General features: G+C 34.7%; 2 protein-coding genes across 2 annotated transcripts; both read left to right on the top strand.

Moving 5' to 3' along the window:
* Positions 1-503: 503 nt before the first annotated feature.
* LOC117916790 (receptor protein kinase TMK1-like) lies at positions 504-5,392 on the top strand. Its single transcript, XM_034832963.1, has 2 exons — positions 504-3,006; positions 4,552-5,392. The coding sequence occupies exons 1-2, from the start codon at positions 720-722 to the stop codon at positions 5,076-5,078; spliced, it is 2,814 nt and encodes a 937-aa protein (XP_034688854.1). The 5' UTR covers positions 504-719; the 3' UTR covers positions 5,079-5,392.
* Positions 5,393-10,093: 4,701 nt separating this feature from the next.
* On the top strand, positions 10,094-12,006 carry LOC117922979 (U-box domain-containing protein 21-like). Its single transcript, XM_034841261.1, has one exon. It carries the CDS (start codon positions 10,392-10,394, stop codon positions 11,718-11,720), a length of 1,329 nt encoding a protein of 442 aa, XP_034697152.1. The 5' UTR covers positions 10,094-10,391; the 3' UTR covers positions 11,721-12,006.
* Positions 12,007-19,991: the final 7,985 nt, after the last annotated feature.

The following is a 19,991-nucleotide window of genomic DNA, read 5'->3' as shown; positions in this document are numbered from 1 at the left end:
TGTTGATTCGTGGTCTGACTAAACATTATCAAGATGGGTTCAATCCGTTTCAGTTCAGAGTCTTCAGACCACTTGGCACAAACTGAATGCTTAATTAGTCTAGAAACTGACAGAAGGAGTAGCGGATTTTCTTGATATTTTTTCCTTATATTCGAGAAGAACCGAATGGAATCAAAAATAGAAAATTTGAGGGAAAAAGAAAAGGAAAGGAAAAAAACATGGCACTCGGAGTGTGATGATGTAATATAATTTTTTTTTTTTTTATAAAGGAAATTATGGCTTGATTTTACAATTATTTTTCTATTTATCTTTTAAATTATTCTTTTTTTAATAATAATTTTTTAAAGAGAAATCCATGATTTTATGGGCAAATGACTGGGTGCATGTAGTGTGAACTGTGAAGTAGATGGGCCCACAGTTTGCAGAGAAGCTTTTAAAATGAGTGGGCCCACACGTGCCAGCTATTTCCCTCTTCTCCAAAATACGCCCTTTCTCTTACACAAATTCCCCACAACTTTTTCTCCCTCTCCGCCGCTTACTCTCTTAGAACAGAACACCCGCTTCCGTTTTCCATCTCTTTCCTTCTCCAATTCTCCCGTCAATCAAACGCAATGCCCCCCTAAACCCTAGAAATCTCTCTCCCCTTGTTTCTTTTATCACTACTCGCTCACCGCCGTATCCGATATTTCAGTTTTCTTGGTCTGATTTTCTGGAGGAAGATGCGGGGCCAGCTTTGTGTGGTTCTTGTTTGTCTCCTCGCCCTCACCCTTAACGTGCAGTCTCAGTCCAGTTCCGGGGATGCCGATGTAATGCAGGTTTTGAAGAAGAATCTCAACCAGCCTTCCGATTTGGGGTGGTCCGACTCCGACCCCTGTAAATGGGACGGTGTGAGCTGCGATGGCGATAGACGGGTCACACGGATTCAGATCGGAGGAAAGAATCTCAAGGGTACTCTCCCCTCGAATCTGACCGACCTCACTGCCTTGGAGATATTGGAGGTGCAGTACAACCAACTGAGTGGGCCACTGCCGAGTCTATCTAGGTTGAGTCTTCTGCAGAGACTCCTACTCAGCAACAACAATTTCACTTCCGTACCCTCTGGTTTCTTCGATGGAATGACATCTCTTCAAACCGTGGCTCTAGACAACAACCCCTTTTCTCCATGGGAATTTCCGGTGAGTCTTCAGGCGGCTGGTTCACTAAAATCCTTCTCTGCTAATTCTGCTGGTATTTCTGGAAAAATTCCTGAAGTTTTCGAAGCGTTCCCTAGTTTGACGGATTTGCATTTGGCTTTTAATTCTCTGGAAGGTGGATTGCCTTCCAGCTTCTCTGGTTCTTCAATTCAGACTTTGTGGTTGAATGGGCAAGAGAGTGCCTCCAAACTTAATGGTACAATTGAAGTGCTACAGAACATGACATCATTGACACAGGTTTGGTTGAATATGAATAGTTTTACAGGTCCTTTGCCCGATTTTTCCAGCTTAACGAATCTGCAAGATTTGAATTTGAGGGATAATGGATTCACGGGTCCTGTTCCATCTACCTTACTGAACCTTAAGTCTCTTAAAACGGTGAATTTGACCAATAACTTGCTTCAGGGACCCATGCCGGAATTCGCAAGTTCTGTTGCAGCGGATATGGTGGGGGTGAACATGTTTTGTTTGCCTGAACCTGGTCCCTGTAGTCAAACCGTTAATACATTACTTGAGGTTGCAAAATCCATGGGATACCCGAGTAGTCTTGCCAAGAATTGGAAAGGGAATGACCCTTGTGACCAGTGGTTTGGACTCACTTGTGATGATGGAGGCATTGCAGTTGTTAATTTGCAGAAAATGGGTCTTTCGGGTACCATTTCTTCAAACTTCTCCACTCTTGGTTCATTGCAAAAATTGATTCTTGCTGATAATAATCTCACGGGTACCATACCAGCGGAGCTTACAAATCTGCAGAACCTTAGGGAGCTTGATGTCTCAAACAATCAACTTTATGGCCAAATACCAAATTTTAGGAGTAATGTTATTGTAAAAACTGAGGGTAATCCTGATATTGGAAAAGAGGGTGGTGATGCCCCAAATCCAGGAACTCCATCTGGGGGTCCTCCAGACTCACCAACCTCACCTGATGCAGATTCTCCTGGAAATGGCGGCAAGAAATCTAACACTGTAGTGATTGTGGGTAGTGTTGTTGGTTCTGTTGGAGCAGTTTTCTTGATTGGATTGGTAGGTTTCTGTTTCTATAGAACAAGACAAAAGCACTTTGGGAGAGTACAGAGTCCAAACACAATGGTGATTCATCCTCGTCATTCAGGGTCAGATAATGATGCTGTTAAAATCACAATTGCTAATTCAAGTGTTAATGGTGGAGGGAGTGAAACTTACAGTCACGCAAGTAGTGGGCCTAGTGACATCCAAATGATTGAGGCTGGAAGCATGGTAATTTCAATTCAAGTTTTAAGGAATGTGACTAACAATTTTAGTGAAGAAAATGTATTGGGAAGAGGAGGCTTTGGAACTGTATACAAGGGGGAATTGCATGATGGGACAAAGATTGCAGTGAAGAGGATGGAATCTGGAGTGGTGAGTGAGAAGGGTTTAACAGAGTTTAAATCTGAGATTGCTGTTCTTACCAAGGTTAGACACCGGCATTTGGTTGCACTTCTAGGATATTGCTTGGATGGAAATGAAAGGCTCCTTGTTTATGAATACATGCCTCAGGGGACTCTTAGTAGGCACCTATTTAATTGGAAGGAGGAAGGGTTGAAACCCCTTGAGTGGATGAAAAGGTTGAGCATTGCCTTGGATGTTGCCAGAGGTGTTGAATACCTACATGGCTTAGCCCATCAGAGTTTCATCCATAGGGATCTTAAACCCTCCAATATTCTCCTTGGGGATGATATGCGGGCTAAAGTTGCAGATTTTGGATTGGTTCGTCTTGCCCCAGAAGGGAAAGCCTCAATTGAAACAAGACTAGCAGGAACTTTTGGGTATCTCGCACCAGAATATGCAGGTAATTTTTGGATGACTTTTCTCATTTTTAGATTGGGATTCTCAACATCATTCTGTCATTTTTGTATGCTTAGATAGAAAAAAATTGTGTTTGTTGTGCTTATTGAAATCAATACACAAGCAGAGAGGTCTGATTTGATGTTAAGTTTGCAATGTAAACAACATGCAAACATAAAAACAACATTTGAAGACATCATAAAACTGGGATAGAAAACAAGAAAAAGTACCAAGGATGAGAATCTACATATTAAAAAATGAGGCTCTTTAGAACCCATTTACTTAGCAGACTCTGCATTTAGGTTTCCAAAATTATGAAAGTACCAGAAGCAATTTGTTTCATCATTTACAATTTAGTGGTATTCCCTTGCTACAACTATTTTCCATTATGACATTTAAAACCAGTGTTACAGAGTTGGGAACCTCTATCTGCCCACTGGGTCCTGATTGGATAACCAAGAACACAGTTCCATAACCAGTTCATTAGTGCCAACCATGAAGTAGCTCCTTGAACCATCTGGTTGATAGATCATGTGTGTTGAGCTTACAGATGGGACTTTAATATGCACTTTGAACTAAAAAGGGTAAACCTAATGAGAAGAATGTGTTTGAAAGCTTTTCTACTTGAAATATTTTTGTGGAAGTGTTTTTTTTTTTTAAGTGTTTTTGGGAGAATCGCTTATCAAGTGTTCTCCCACAAAACACTATAAGTGGTTTTTCAAATTTTTAAAAATGTTTCGTAAATTTTGCCAAACACTAATTTTTCTTCACACACATTTTAGGCTTTTTTTTTTATATAAAAAAAAAAAACACTATCAAACAGGCTGAAAGCCTCCTGTATTCAACTTCGAGTGTGTTTGGTAGTGATTCTAAGAACTGTTTTTAGTCTTTTTAATACTTGAAATTATTTATTTTTCAAGTAATAAAAATGCTAGAAACACTTTCCGTAATCACTGTCAAACACACTCTTGCATTTCACTGTTGCTTTGACAACATGGGCTCTAAGTAATAATATCCTTATTTTTTGACAAATAATTACTGAATGCAGCAGAATGAAACCAAATATATTGGGATGTCTTTCTTTGGTTCTACATTGCATTTTGATTGTGTATATTATTCTGGGATGCCTTTCTTTGGTTCTACATTGCATTTGATTGTGTATATTACCATGTTCTCGTTAACTTTTGAAAGATTTTTACATTGGAGCTGTAGGACAGTTTCTGAGGTTGCAAGAAAAGTTTGTCATTATTTAATGTACTTTACTGATGGATTCATTCTTAGTATGGGTGTGAATTACACTCATTAATCAATACTTTGTGATCTATTTTTAAGAGCTGTAGGCAACAATATGGAAGTTCTCTTTTCTCGTAATTTCCCTTCCTGTTGGGTGTCCAAATGCTGGTGTGAATGTTTGATAATGATGAACCAATTTGAATGTAGATACCTCAGCAAGTTCAATCTATGAATTGGTATTGGAATGCTGTCTTTCTTGTAAATTAGTCAAAACCTCTTCTTGGCACTGACTGAAATTTTGCATTTGACTGGACAGTAACGGGACGAGTAACTACCAAGGTTGATGTGTTCAGCTTTGGGGTGATTCTGATGGAGATTATCTCAGGAAGAAGAGCACTCGATGAAACTCAGCCCGAGGAGAGCATGCATCTTGTCACTTGGTTTCGGAGGATGCAAATTAACAAGGAGTCATTCCAGAAGTCCATCGACCAGACAATTGATCTTGATGAAGAAACCCTTGCCAGTATCAGCACTGTTGCCGAGCTGGCTGGCCACTGCTGTGCGAGGGAGCCTTATCAAAGACCAGACATGAGCCATGCTGTCAATGTGCTTTCATCTCTTGTTGAGCTCTGGAAACCCGCTGATCTAGATTCCGAAGACATGTATGGAATTGACCTTGATATGACCTTACCACAGGCGCTCAAGAAGTGGCAGGCATTCGAAGGAAGTAGCCAATTGGATTCTTCATCATCTTATATTGCCAGTGCTGATAATACCCAGACCAGCATTCCCACTCGACCATATGGGTTTGCAGAATCATTTACATCTGCAGATGGGCGGTAGGCATGGTTGAGGAAAGAATATTGGAAGCGAGTTCTAGCTCATGGTTAGAAAGACTAGCGGAAGTGGAGTTGTTGTTCATGGTTATGAGATGCTGGGTTTGTTCATTCCTCCTCCATCCTTTCTTTTCTTCGTTTGTTCTTGTAAGGTTTGTTCTCTTTCTTTTATCTTTGCTGGAGATGTCTTCTCTTTGTAGTCTCCTCTGTGTTTTTTAGAAGTTTGGAAAACAGATATAAAAGGGATTTGATATTTACTTCGTAGTTATATTGACTGAGGAAATGAAACCAATGCAACAACATTGGTTTTCCTTTTTTTTCTTTCTTTCTTTTTTTTTTTTTCATTTTATTGTTGCCTGTAGAGTTGATAATTGTTGATAATGACCATGGTCCATGTGTTGGGTGCCTTGGAACAATTCGTTGGGAGTACGGCAACCATAACCATTGAATCAAAATGACAAAAATGGATTTTGTAGCGAGTTGGTGGGCATGAGTGATGTCCCAATCTGGATTTGATATAGCAGAGATGCCACGACCACCACCGCCCTTTTCACAAGTAAACCCAAGGGATATGGTGACGTTTTGAGAGATTAGGACATCCAACCCCATCTTTACAGCTCATAACCAACCCACCCATGTCTGTTTCATATGCCAAATTTTCTGTTCACTCAACCCAATCCACAAATAGACGATAAAGGGAGAGAACTCACATTCAGATGCCTACCCACTTCCCACTCGAATATTCTCCACCCCCAGCAGTCGCTTCCTAGGTGCCCACCACTTTCTGCATGATTCATGGTCATCATGTCTACTTGTGAATTATTTGCTCCTTCTCCGGATTATCCGGTTAATTTCAATTCACACTCAATTGAAGTTATTCTTAAATGAGATTTTGGGTGATTAGGCGTGGGTTCCACGTCTGGTAATGATCTTTATTGGACCATGTGACGGGTCAAAGTTAAGCGGTTTGGTCTCGTAGAAGACGCACCATGGTGGTCATGACAATTTGCACACATCATGGGTGCACGGCACATTGGCACTCACCCTGCCCTTCACGGCGAGGTTGCAATTAGTGTAGGAAAAACAAATTATCCAAATTATTTAACATATTACCAAATGATGGTACAAATGAATGAAATCAAGACATAAATCAGTAAACAAATAAGAGTAGAATACAAACAACGTGAATTAATTATTTTGAAAGGGGCACCATGACAACATTGATGTGTGGATGATGAAGATGTTGGAGGCTAAAAATTGGAAAGCCGCCCACTTCGTGTGATATCCAATGTAGTGATATAATAGTGGTTTGAAAAACATCATATTGGGTGGTGGCTTAAAATCAGGAGTTGGTAATAAAATGATGAAAAGTGGATGAGGATGAGGTAAGAAATTAACTTTTTTTCCAACTAACAAAGTCTAGTCACTAGTCATGACTCATGCCAACCGATATACAGGACCCAATCAATCATGGAAAATGCACTCAACCCCTTTTATGAGACAAATATTATGAAACTTTTACTTTTTTTTGTTGTGTAAAAACGTGAATTTGCTTTCCAATTGAGTATCTCACAGTGTGCCCATTTTGATGTTGACAAATAAAAAAAACATTTTATTATTTTTCAAAATAAAGGTGTTAGCCAATTGTTTTTAAAAACAATTTTCAAGTAACAAAAAGCATAAAAATATTTTATTTTTTTTACTCAAATAAAAAATAAAAAACTATTGAAAAATAAATTAAAGGATCTATACCTCCTCCAAGATTTTGGATGGGACAGCCGATGTTTCAGGGACACAAATTTGTGTTGAAGGACCAGAAAGGTAGTTCCACTTTTCAGCATGTCAACACCCGACACCCTTGGCATTGGGACACCACGTGCTTTTAGGTGAAGCATGCTCAATCCATTCATGATGAGTGCAACCCCACCCCCCGCCCCCCGGGACATTCCTCTCCTCCCCTCCAGGGCAACCATATTCATAGGTTCTTTTATGTGTTGAAAAATATTAATGAAAAAAGAAAGTGAAATTTAGATTATTAAATAAAGATAGAATTATATAAATAAACAAAATCAAGATACAAAAAATAAAATCAACATAAAATAAATAAAATAATCAAATCATATAATAAGTAAGACATAAGTGTACGTATGATCATACTGTCAAGAAAGTATACTTTCATATTGTATTAGGAATTTAGGACCTTATATATCTTTTTTGAAAAAAATAAATAAATATATAAATTGAAATTTTAAGTCTCCGTCTCTTAGTTCCTTCAAATGTCGGGCTACAATAGAAAATAGAAAGAAGATACGTGTCAAGCAAAAGTAGATGTTAGAAGCCAAAAAAAGGTTACCTTGAGCAATTTTAATAATCGGGTTTATTGATATTTCTGGTATACCAAGTGGGCATCACGCAAGAAATTTCGAAGTCCCAAGGAATGAAACTTGAGTTTTGTGTGAATGTGTGAATTGGCACTTGAGAGCAACATCTGCCACAAGGTCCTGTCTGAGTTCCGAACGGGTTGGACCCTAATATTCCTTAATTTATTCTTCGTCTAAAGTCAATTTTGGGCCTGGAAGGCCCCTTCAAAATTCCATCTAATGGGCTTAGGCTCTACCGGCCCACTCGTAACCACGCGGCGATCCCTTTGACTATTTTTTTTTTTACTTTTAACACGTCATTTCAGAATTTCTTTAAAGTTTTTCAATTTGGTTAGAAATTATTTTCCAAAAATCAAAACCATATTCTATTTTCATTCCTCAGTCTGTCATGATTCATGGCATAATTTGAGGTTGTTCAAGGCTTTACTCGATGTGGAAAAGTTTGAAAGAAACAAAAATAATAAAAAATCAATTAAAATTTAATAACTTCTTTATTATTGTTTGAATTTATTGCTGTATATATTAAGACAAACCAAATAAAGATTTTGAATACTTTTAAATTTTTTTAATAAGAGTTTTAATGTTTGTTTAATTAATTTTACTCAATAAAACTTATGATAAAAATGTTTAGTATATGAGCTAAAATATATTTTTTTTATAAAAACTCAATTTTTATTTTTATTTTTAATAAAACTTTTATAATATTAATATTACTCGCTAAATTTTTAAATTTAATTTCTAATTAAACCCAAAAACAAAAACTATTGCAAACAAGCTATTAAAAGCCATGGAAGTGATTAAAATTTTAAATATTAAATTAAAAAATATTAAAGACTAAGTATCAATCTAAGTAATTGTTCTCTTTAAAAAATAAGAAAAATTAAGAAAACACAAAACACGGAGTATTTTTAGAGAATGTTTTTTTAATTATTTTTATTTTTTTTAAGACTATTTTTAAATATAAAATTATTTTCAAAACAAATTTATAAATATTTAAAACCGATTGAAAACATATCAATTTTCAAATATATTTTTATTATATAAAATATTAAAAAATTATTTTTTTAAACTACTTTAGGCACAAAATTTGACTCAAAGTCGAGACTCTAGAATTTGTTATCATTGTTAGCTAGTGGAAATATGAAAGCGCCAAAGCGGAAATTGCCTCAACTCCTCCCCTACGTGCAGACCTGGAACGGCGCAAAACCTAGGAAGAAGTAGAACTGGAGGACAACCCCTGTTTAATGCATCAAATTGACCCGCACCAGAACCCCCTTTACTTTCAACGCGGTATTCAATTAGGGTTGGACTGTGCGTGTGGTCATGGTTCAAATTTTCATGCTGTAAATCTGTGAAGGACAAATTGTTTACCTACTATTCACTAGGCAATTAGGCACGGCCAAAGTCAAGCCACAGCCCTGAATTCCGGATTTAACAAATTTCAGCTGCCCTAGGGAAAACCCTACCACACCACAAGCAATGTTAAGGTCCCTGATTTATGGCAGACTCCCACCCACTTCCCATTTTGTGAGAGATCAAGGGCCCTTAGGGATGGGGCCATCCTGATTTTAAATGGGTTAGGCCACCTATCTTAAACCATCACCATCATACCCAAGACAAGTACAAAGAAATCATATCTTTGCTAGTTGTCATCGCTACCTGTACGTGTTATTATAGAATAATAGAACAGCTAATTTATTTTGACAAGTAAAAAAAAATACGAGAATCTATGTTATGCTTGAATTTATTACATTTTTAAAAGTTTTTCGTTTATTTAAAAATAAAAGTATTAAACCTTATTTGTTTTTTTAAAACAGTTTTAAAAAATAATTTTTTAATATTTTATTTTTTTGAGAATATGAAATATTTTTAACTTATTTTTAAATATATTTTAAAAATAATTTTAATATAAAATAATTAAAAAATATTTTATAAAAATATCATACTTTTTACTCTTAAAAATAAAAAACAAAAGATAGTTTTTTATTATCAAATATGGGTTTTTACTTTTTACTTGTGGAATAAAAAAAATTTCTCAAAAATAATTGTCAAGGCGTAATTTCTAAATATATGTAAGTTTTTTTAATTATATTTTGTTTCTATCTTTTATTAGTATTTCCTTCTATTTTCTTTTAATTTTTCTGTATTTTAGCTTCAATATCCAAATCAAAATATAAATGATTAATCTCTTAAATATAAATTGTATTAAAAAAATAATTATATAAATAAGAATAATGATTAAAAATAAGATATTATAATTAAAAATGATTTTTAAGATATTCTAATTTATGCCCTATTTTTTCATGTTTCATGATAACGTAGCCGACGATTCAATTACTTCCTTCCCTTGATAGGAATAAGAATACGAATAGAATTTGGATGGTAACAATTCTAAAATCGCGTACAAATTAAAAAATATGAAAGAGTGTCGGAGTCGCGTAAAGTGCGCGTAAAAACGGGTAGGAGCAAAGCTCCGCGCATGACGTGGCGCAAGGCCAAAGGTCGGTCGGTCCACCGCCCCCCGTTGACGCCCTCAGTCAAACTTTTGATTTGTTAAAACAAAATATAAATAAACAACCCCTTCCTTTCCAAATTCCATCACTGTTCATAAAACTCATTCCGTTCAGCTTACCATTTCAAACTTTCAGTTTCAACGGTCAATATTCAAAAAACCCTCTCCCCACCCTCTTACTATGTCCATGGTTTGAACGTTTCCTTTTCCCTTTTATATTTCAAATTTTTTTCCCGAGTTTTGAAGGTTGAACGCGTGAAAAGCACAGCTGTACGTGTATGTTTGCGTGTGTGTATATATATCTGTGGATGCCCTCCTAAGATTATCATCAGTTTATTCAATTGTCGAACGCAAACCCAACACCACAACTTGTAGATTTCCTTCGTTTCCGAACTAATTACCTAAATTTTCATACCGGTTATTGGCAATGATTTCTTCTTGGAAAAGGCGGAGAGCTGGGCGGAGGGCAGCCAAGCTGCAGCAACACGCAGAAGATGATATTGGAAGCATGGAATTGACTACTCCTAATCATTTTCGGTGTCCGATATCTCTGGACTTGATGAAAGATCCGGTTACATTGTCCACAGGGATCACATATGATCGTGAGAGCATCGAGATGTGGATTGAAGCCGGAAACCGGACTTGCCCCATTACCAACCAGGTGTTGAGGAGTCTGGAGCCGATACCCAATCACACAATTCGGAAGATGATACAGGATTGGTGTGTCGAGAACCGGTCTTATGGGATTGAGAGGATCCCAACGCCTCGAATTCCTTTGAGTTCTGTCGAGGTTACAGATATACTTTCCAAGCTTAAGATGGCTTATCGGCGAGAGGATGAAGCTGGGTGCCGGGAGTTGGTGGCAAAGATGAAGTCAAAGGGGAAGGAGAGCGAGCGCAACAAGCGATGCATTGTTGCCAATGGGGCTGCTGGTGTTTTATCAGCTGCATTTGAAGCATTCTCGAGCGCCTCTTTCGATAAGTATGTTGCAGTCTTGGAGGATATCTTGGCGGCTCTCACTTGGATGTCTCCTCTTGATGGAGAAGCCAAATCTTACCTTAGCTCAGCTGCGTCTTTGAATTGTTTGGTATGGCTTTTGAAGTCTGGAGATTTGTCAGCAAGAGGGAACGCTGTTTCGACATTGAAAGAGCTACTTTCTTCAGATAAACGAAAGGTGTATGCTTTGTCTGAGATAGAAGGAGTGAAAGAAGCTTTGGTGAAGCTCGTCAAAGAGCCCATTTGCCCTACTGCAACAAAAACTTCATTGGTGGTCATCTTCCATATGGTTTCATCATCTCCTTCAAATGAAGATACCAAAGTAAGGTTTGTCGAGATGGGGTTAGTGGAGCTGCTCCTAGAACTACTGGTGGACTCTGAGAAAAGCGTATGCGAGAAGGCATTGGGTGTTCTTGATGGCATTTGCGGCTGCGAGGAAGGGAGGGAAAGGGCCTACGGCCATGCTCTAACCATGCCTGTTCTGGTTAAGAAGTTATTGCGCGTTTCTGATTTGGCTACCGAGTTCTCAGTTTCCATCCTTTGGAAGCTCAGCAAAAATGAGAAGAGGGAAGATGGAAGCGTCCTTGTTGAAGCTCTTCAAGTGGGTGCTTTTCAGAAGCTCTTGTTGCTCTTACAGGTTGGATGCTCTGACCGAACAAAGGAGAAGGCAACTGAGTTGTTGAAATTGTTGAACATTCATAGGGAGAGGTTGGAGTGCATTGACTCGATGGATTTCAAGGATCTCAAAAGGCCTTTTTGATCAATCCAATACCCAAAATCAGTAGTTTTAGAGAGAAGTTTAAAGGGTATTTCTCATGATTTACAGTTCAATGTACAAAATACGAAACATACTTAGGATAAATGCCATTGAAATTCTTACAAATAATTCTCTGCAAGAAGGCCCAAAGGTCTATTATGTGATTTCGAAGTTCTCTTGGTTTGCGACGAGTGCTTGATATTTATGTTTCAGTTAAACTGGTTTTGATCTTAATTTGAGAAATTGTACCACCGATAATAAATCATTGCCAAAGATATGTCATTTTACATATTTCTTTTAAATGATGGCCTAGCTCTAGGACGCTGTTATTAGAGAAATATCATCTTGTCCTCCGACCAATCTGTGTCATGTTGAGGCCGAATTGGATAAAATATGGCTTTTTAATTGAAAATTTCTGGTCCGATAATAATTGTATTGTAGGAAATATTTTTAATCTTTTTAAAGTTTAAAATTTTTTATCATTCAACTACTAATAATTTTAAAAATATTTTTTAAAATCAATATCAAACACATTATAAATTTTTTCATAGATAATATTAAGAAAAATATACTCTTAGTACCATCTTCCACTCGGCGATCAACATTTGGACAAAGAGTTCATCAATAATTGAGCTATTGAGCTCAAGAGTTCACAAACTTGGGACCACTTTTTTTCCAGACAGCTTTAACAAAATCTGAGGAACCCACTAAAGCTGGCTATAATTCATTGTCGTTAACTGTCTCTGGAGATCTTTCTTTAAACCTTCTTTCTTCTTTTTTTTTGACAGAATATTGTATCTAAGACAGCCCCCATGTCCGCCGTGGGGCACTGTTTGCCCCAATTCTATGAATCAAAGTTGAGTTGCCAAGTGTGACTCGCAAACAAACAACTATGTTTATATGGTAGAATTCGTCTCGCCCTTTTTAGTTATTAAAGGTGTCCCATCTGTAACATGTGTATGATTTCCAAAAGCTATCTAAGATGGTAAATATGCCCTTTTTTTGCAAAAGAAATTAATCCAAGGAAGCATACATAGATTGAGGAAAACCCCGCAGTAAGTAATGGAACCATAATTAAGAGGTTGGAACGGATGTATTTCAAGTGGACAAAGAAGACCAATAATTCGCTGGTCAACATAGCGTTCTTTGTTTTTATATTATCAATAGGCATGGGGTGTGTGGGAGTTATCAAAACAGTTTTCTGAAGATAATTATTAAAAAACAATTTCTCATAAACAAGTTTTAAAATGATGTTTTATAAAATAAAATTTTATTTGAAACCTTGGAAATGTTTTAAACCTTTTGTTTTCAAATAATTCTTAAAATTTTTTTTTATTTTTATGTGGGATAGAAGATAAAGTTTTTTATACTATATAAATATAAACTCTTTTTAATCATATAGATGCATTTTAAAGTCGTTAGGACCTTTTAAACTCAGAGTGGACAATATTTATATGGTTGAGTGTGAGTCATTATAAATGGTATCAAAGTCGATCATCAACTCCGATGTAATGATTTGTTTGGTTTCGTGCATGGTATCTGTCTGATAGTCTCACAACCTCATAATGAGGTGTTTGTGATGTCCCCACATTAGATAGAAGGAAAAAAGTTTTTGAGATTATATATTTATGAGTTTTTTTTAATCATGTGAATACGTTTTAAAACCGTGAAAACCTCTTTAAATCCATAGCAAACAATATTTATATGATTAAATATAAGTTGTTACATTTATATGATTAGGTATAGGTCGTTACATTTATAATACTTTATTTTCAATAAGTTTCACATTTGTACAATTTTTTAAAAATTAAAAAGTCATCGAAAAAAATCCTAAAAAATAAGTTAAATCAATTAGAAACAATTAAAATATATTATGATAAAAAAAATAATCTATCTTCAAAATGATTTTCAAAAATATGTTTTAAAAACAATTGACAACCAAATATATTTTTATATTTTTTTTCTCAAAAGCAAAAGATTATTCTTGAGAATACTTTCCAAACATAGTCAAAATATTCCCCAATTTCTTCACCCATTTTTTATTCAGGTTATTATGATCATTAGTTTATCTTATATTATCTCATAAAATAACTAAAAACCAAAAATTAATCTTATTATTTTTATTTTTAAACTTGAAGGCAGCTTGATATAAATTAATAACTATATCACATGACCCCAATAGGGACTGATGTTAGGGTTACCTTATAATATGAATTGGTTCCTTAAATATTGGACGTTGAGCTCGAATCCTGCATGCCCGTTGCCTAATGCTCAATTTCCGGATTTTCTATACCAATATTTAAACATCCCACTAATAATCATGAAAAATATTAGTGGCTACACTTTAATAAAAGATGCTTTTCATCTGAAAACTATAAATGATTTCATGACCGTACGTAACTTTACCATGGTGGGGAGCAAGGCTTCCTTCTAACTTTTGTTCAAATTATGATCATGTGAATTATGGAGTCTCCATTAAAAAAATAAACCCCACGCACAGAAGGGAAAAGTCCCGAGAAACGTCCGTTACTTTCATGTACGACCAAGAATTTAAGAATAATTTAAACGCTCCCCAACGACACGGCGACACTCAGGACCCTAAGGACTTAGCCCTCGACACTTCCACCCCGGTTTTCACACACTGCTCAGGGATCCAGTCAAGCACGGCGACACCCAGGACTCTAAGGGCTTAGCCCTGACACTTCCACCGACCCGGTTTACACACTGCTCAGGGCTCCAGTCAAGCAATGTGTATATATATATATACGGTTTGACTGACTAATTAATCAAAAGAGTACTCACGTCATCTATCCATCTAGATCGAGCTGGGTCATTAAGAAAAGTACCTATGAGCGTGGCATCTAACAAGGCTTCTTCACTCTATATATTCTTCTGGGATGCATCAAATGTGATGTTCCATGAATCCATGCCGTCAAACATTGCCCATCTAGGACAATTTCTAAAGCAAAATGTCCCCTTCTATGATCGTGGTCCCTGCTCATTGATAGGCTTTGTTTTCCTTTTTTTCTTTTCTAGAGAAGTGTGTTTTCATTCTCTCTCATACATATATATATATATATATATATATATAAAACATAAAATAGAACCTAAATTAAAGCTAGGTTTTTGAAAAATTTAAGAAAGAATGTGAAAGAATGAATATCCGCGCGGAAAAAGTAAAATATGATAAAATAAAAAATATAAATATAAATTAATTAATTATTTTTATTTGTTACTCTTATTTCACTTGTTTTTGTCTGTTTAATAATTAAATGATTTAAATATATATAAATTTTTAATTAATTTAATTAGATTTACTCATCTTCCCTATATTTATCATTTCTCTTATTTTTTTTTATTAATATTTTTTAGAACTAAAAATATCATAAAAGTAAAATCTTTGACCATCCAATTAATATATTTAATGATATAGATATTACCTTATAAAATAAGTATTATCTTTTATATTGTGAATTTAAAATTAATTTTATTATGTTTTATTCAGAATACTAAGAGCTCGTTTAGTAGTTATTTTAGAAAGTGTTTCTAATATTTTTTATATTTGAAATTTTTTATCTTTTAGGTATTAAAAATATCAAAAACACTTTTTAAAATTATTGTGAAATATACTGTAAGAGTTAAATTGAGCTATTGATTATCTCGTTGGGGTTTTAGGGTATATCACCCTTGGAATAAATTTTTTTTCCAATTATATATTTAACTTTTTTTTATGTATTAGGGTTTTGTATTTTAGAAAATATAATTATAATTTAAAATTATTTTTCTCGAAAGTTTTATTATTATAACATTTTCTCTTTTTTTTATTAATTAATGGATTATTAAGTATCGGTGACTTGTAATATTTTATTTTATTTAGATAATGGTATATATTTTTAAAGTTTTCATTTTATGATTAATGTGAAAACATACTTTTTCCCGTCTTTTTCATAATAACCATTGGTTTCCATTTCATGTGTCATACACAGGAGTATGAAAGGAGAAAGTCGTGATCACATTCAGAAAGGAAATCCAGACGATAACCTAAACGATATTTCCAAGACTGCAGCATACCAACTCATCTGTAAAAATCATGAATACTGTGAGCCATCACTATACTAATACTTGAATCGATAACCTGCAGTGTCTCCATCCCGAGTTTGAATGGTCAAGAATTGCGAGCTGATGGGCCCCTCTATATATTATCCTAATGCGTCAAATATGATAATCCTGTGAATCGATTCCTTCAAAATTTTGAAAAGCTTTTTTACTAAATTATAATATTTTTAAATTATTTTCAAATTTATAATACTTTAAATAAATAACCTAATCAAAAGTCAAAAAATAATTTTAATTCAATTTTTCAAACATAATTTTTATGTGGTTACTCATATCCAATAAAATTGAATCGATACAAATAATATTAGCATGACTCGTATAAGAACGATACACACAAATCGATCGTATTAGATTTGATTTTAATTCGGATATGAAAGTTTATTTGACTTTATAAATAGTGTTTGTTTGACCCGTAAGACAAAAATATTATGTTACATGAGAGTGTTTATGATATACGAGGGACACAACAAAAATATTACGTTGACATGGAAGTGATTATGATAACGAAGTGGGGAAAGTTTCCAACTCCGTCCATCGAGAAGGAGAATTTCAAAAGCAAAAATGGTCCCCTCTATGATCCTGGTCGCTGCTTGATTGATTGGTTATGTTGAAGTCATCTTTCTCATATAAACATTAGTTTCTATTTCATGATTCATACACAGTAGTATGAAAAAGAGAATGTCTTAGATCCTATCAGAAAGGAAACACAGAGGATGACCTTCAGTGACAAACATCTCCAAGCCTTTAGCGTGCCAATCTATCTGTAAAAATCAATAACCTTCAATGGTCAAGATCTGTGAGCTGCTGGGCCCCAATATATGAAGCGTTCTCTCTCTCTCTATAACCCTCTTGACCACTGAGATTCCAATAAGGGTTGCACCACATTTTGTGCATAAATGATCCAACCACTCCGTGCAGCTTGCACACTGACCGTCTAGAGCACTTACTTCTCTAGGCCAAATTTTAAATTTCTTTGGTCATAGCGGGAAAAGGCATCTACCATGCATGTGAATTCACATGTAGTTTTTCTTCTAGATTGATTCTTACATAGCCTTACTGAAGGTGATTTAAATCCCAAAAATTCGTACACAAGTTTCATGCTCGTGAGGACTAGAAATACGATATTAATATTAATAAATATGAAGGTACAAAAGTCTTCATTGCTTAAACCAAGGGGTAAATTTTGGATCACTCATTCACATTTCATTGAAAAACAAAGCATTTTATTAGACTAAAAAGGGATTTTTGTATAAATTTTCAAAAAATTATCATATCAACAAGATGACAAGGAATAATATGTGATGAAACATTATTGAAATCTTAATTGATTGTGATGTGATATGTTGGGTCGTTTGTCTATGTTAAATTTCTTTGATGATTGGTGTAAATAGAATATATTTGGGAAGTTTTTTTCAAAAATAAATATATTAAGGAATTTTTTATAAAAAAATTAATTTCTTAAAAGTTTGTTTTGAAAATAAAGTGTTTTTGTTATAATATATTTTAATTATTTTCATGTTTTTTAGATTGTTTAAAAATAATAATAATTCTAATATAAAAATAAAATATTACATATAAAAATTATATTTAAAAACATAAAAAATAAATTAAAAATATTTCTATTTTCCAAACAAACATCTATTACAATAAAAAAAAATTAAAATTTTATTTTTTGAAACTATTTTCAAAAATTATTTTTTTTTATAATTATTCACATTCCTGAACTTGTCCATAATATTTTTTATTTTTATTTTTGGATCATTGCACTCAGAATTTGAGTATAATAATATAGAATTCAATTAATCAATCACCATGGAGGAGTTACGGAAGATATTTGAACGATGACCAGAAGAGAGAGAAAAAAATGATAACTGGTTGAAAAGATATGATGTCGTGGAACTGTTCCAAGATTGATTTTTTAAACTTAATTTCAGTGTCATATCTCTTTAGATAGGTTTGATTCCAAAAAATAAAAAATAAATTTTCATTTTTAATTATACTATAAAAAATATAAAATTAATTAAAAACTTATATATTTTAAAATTATTTAATTTTTATATCAAATAATTAAAATTAAATTAAATATATTTAAAAATAATTTATTAATTTTAAATCTATTTTTTATTTTCTAATTCTTATGTTTCTCTTTAAATTTTCTAATAAACAAAGCCCTTAGAATTTAGAAATTAAAGTTGAATTGGTTGGCAGACGAGAGATGGTTGCGAAAGTCACCCTTGTAGAAGGAAAATTGAGCCATCGTGCAATAGCCGAAATCTGTTTGGTCTAATTTCTTTTTGTTTTTCTTTCTTTAAGGTCCCATGCTTTCGCAAAAACCACCCAATGCTTTAAAATGGAAAGTAGAGGCATTATTGATGACAGCAGTAGCTGGCAATTGCTTTTGGCTTAATCTGGGTCAAAACTGGTTACGCTTCCAGTTCTAAAACCACTCACCAACTTTTCTCATACCCAAGTAAATTCAGCTTCAAATACACATGGCTTTGAAACCTGGTGGATGAGTTTGACCTTTTTATTCATCCATTGGTCCCTAAAAACAATGGCCACCGAAAAGCCATAAATGGAGTTGGTCTGAAGTAGGTCAGATCCGGGAGGCTAACCCAGAACCCAACCTCTCCACCATAACCAATTCCGATCCGATCAGAAGAAATTGACCAGCGAAACAGATAATAATTTTTTTCATCTCTCTTTATATATATCTTTTATGGGTGGTGTTTTGGAAATATAAGAACTAGTATCATGAAATAAGGGCATTCATAATTGCATTCAATGGGTTCAAACCATATTCTTGACTAGACAAAACCCAGTCTGGACGGTACAAAAATGGACAGTGGCATGTCTTCTAGGCATTCATTTCTAGTCAATTTTGCGTGCCAAATTTGATGCGAGTATCTATGTTCGTTCATATGTTTCCCGGCTGCTTTGGAATCTCAAACGATAGTAGACTACACAGGTAAAATGAACGGAATCATTAATAGTTGAGTCCGCAGTAGGGAAAACCGAAAAGCAAATTGAATAAGTCAGCTAGCTGAATCACGTACACATCAACTTTGAAGATACGCATTCATCATACGCTAACAACCATTCCGACCAGTGCTAGTGACTTTTGGGACCTGAAATTCAAATTAACGGTCTACCTCGGTGAAAAACGGTAGGTTTAAGATTTATTCCATTGAATGAAAGGGCAAAGGCAAATCAAACTTTCGGCTCATTTTCACAATCTTTGACCGACTACAAGAAATTTATGCAATTTCAAATATGGCAATGGTCGTCTTAACATCAATATTTGGGGCCAATCACCCAAAAAGAACTAGTAAAATAAGACCCACAAAGTTCTCCTCAATCATCATTCAAATAATTCATATCCCTTTTCCCCATACCATGTTCACTGCAGCAACTATGGTAAAATCTACCTCTGCAGTGTGCACTTTATTATCTTTAGTAGAGCCACCAATTTCTTTTGTTGTTCATTGTCCTAATTCATACCTGAAGGGCCAAAGCTGATATTTAGCAGGCCAGTAGAAGAAACATCATTCACAGCAACTCACAGTATAAAGCAGAAACCACTGCGAAACCACCCTCCATGTGACCTTTTTTTTCTTTTTCCTCAGCAGATGACAAACAGATTGGTGGTTGCTATGCTAAGTGCTAAGTTATAATATGAAACCAAAAGTTAGTAGGAAACTCAAATTGATTAATGGAAGAAACCTTAATTTTGATGAATGATTCTAATTGCTACAGTCAGAAAGGTTGTTTTCGCTTAATGATTGAATGAGCTTGATGTTTAAGGTTAAGGCTTATTGTTATGAAGGCTAGTTAAATATAAAGATGAGAAGGTGAAGGTTAAAATCAGGCTTTATGTCAGACTGAGAATTTCCTTAAGAAAGAAGGGTTTAACTTTCCCCGCAGACACAAACCAGAAGGGCAGCATTTGGATCCTAGTTCTCCAAAATACCTATTTTGTTCTATTTTGTTTCTTCAGTACCCTTGTTCAAAAAAGAAAAAACAAAGCTTGTCACCTTAATTCGGAGCTAATCAATCTATGCCAGAGGAGAACCACTAGCACTTTCTGCTAACTAAAATCCCCAAAGGATACTCAGAGATCAGGGCATGTCATGTTAGAAACTTTATCAAAAGGTCCGT

This window comes from Vitis riparia, chromosome 1 (genome assembly GCF_004353265.1).
Source record: "Vitis riparia cultivar Riparia Gloire de Montpellier isolate 1030 chromosome 1, EGFV_Vit.rip_1.0, whole genome shotgun sequence".
NCBI classification, from domain to species: Eukaryota; Viridiplantae; Streptophyta; class Magnoliopsida; order Vitales; family Vitaceae; genus Vitis; species Vitis riparia.
Note: the sequence above shows the minus strand (reverse complement) of the source record. Positions and strands in the feature narration are given on the sequence as shown.

Excerpts from the sequence above, each read along its gene's own strand:
- LOC117916790 (XM_034832963.1), top strand. The coding sequence starts at position 720 with ATGCGGGGCCAGCTTTGTGTGGTTCTTGTTTGTCTCCTCGCCCTCACC. Across the intron at positions 3,007-4,551 it reads TCTCGCACCAGAATATGCAG|TAACGGGACGAGTAACTACC; the intron begins GTAATTTTTGGA and ends TTGACTGGACAG.
- LOC117922979 (XM_034841261.1), top strand. The coding sequence starts at position 10,392 with ATGATTTCTTCTTGGAAAAGGCGGAGAGCTGGGCGGAGGGCAGCCAAG.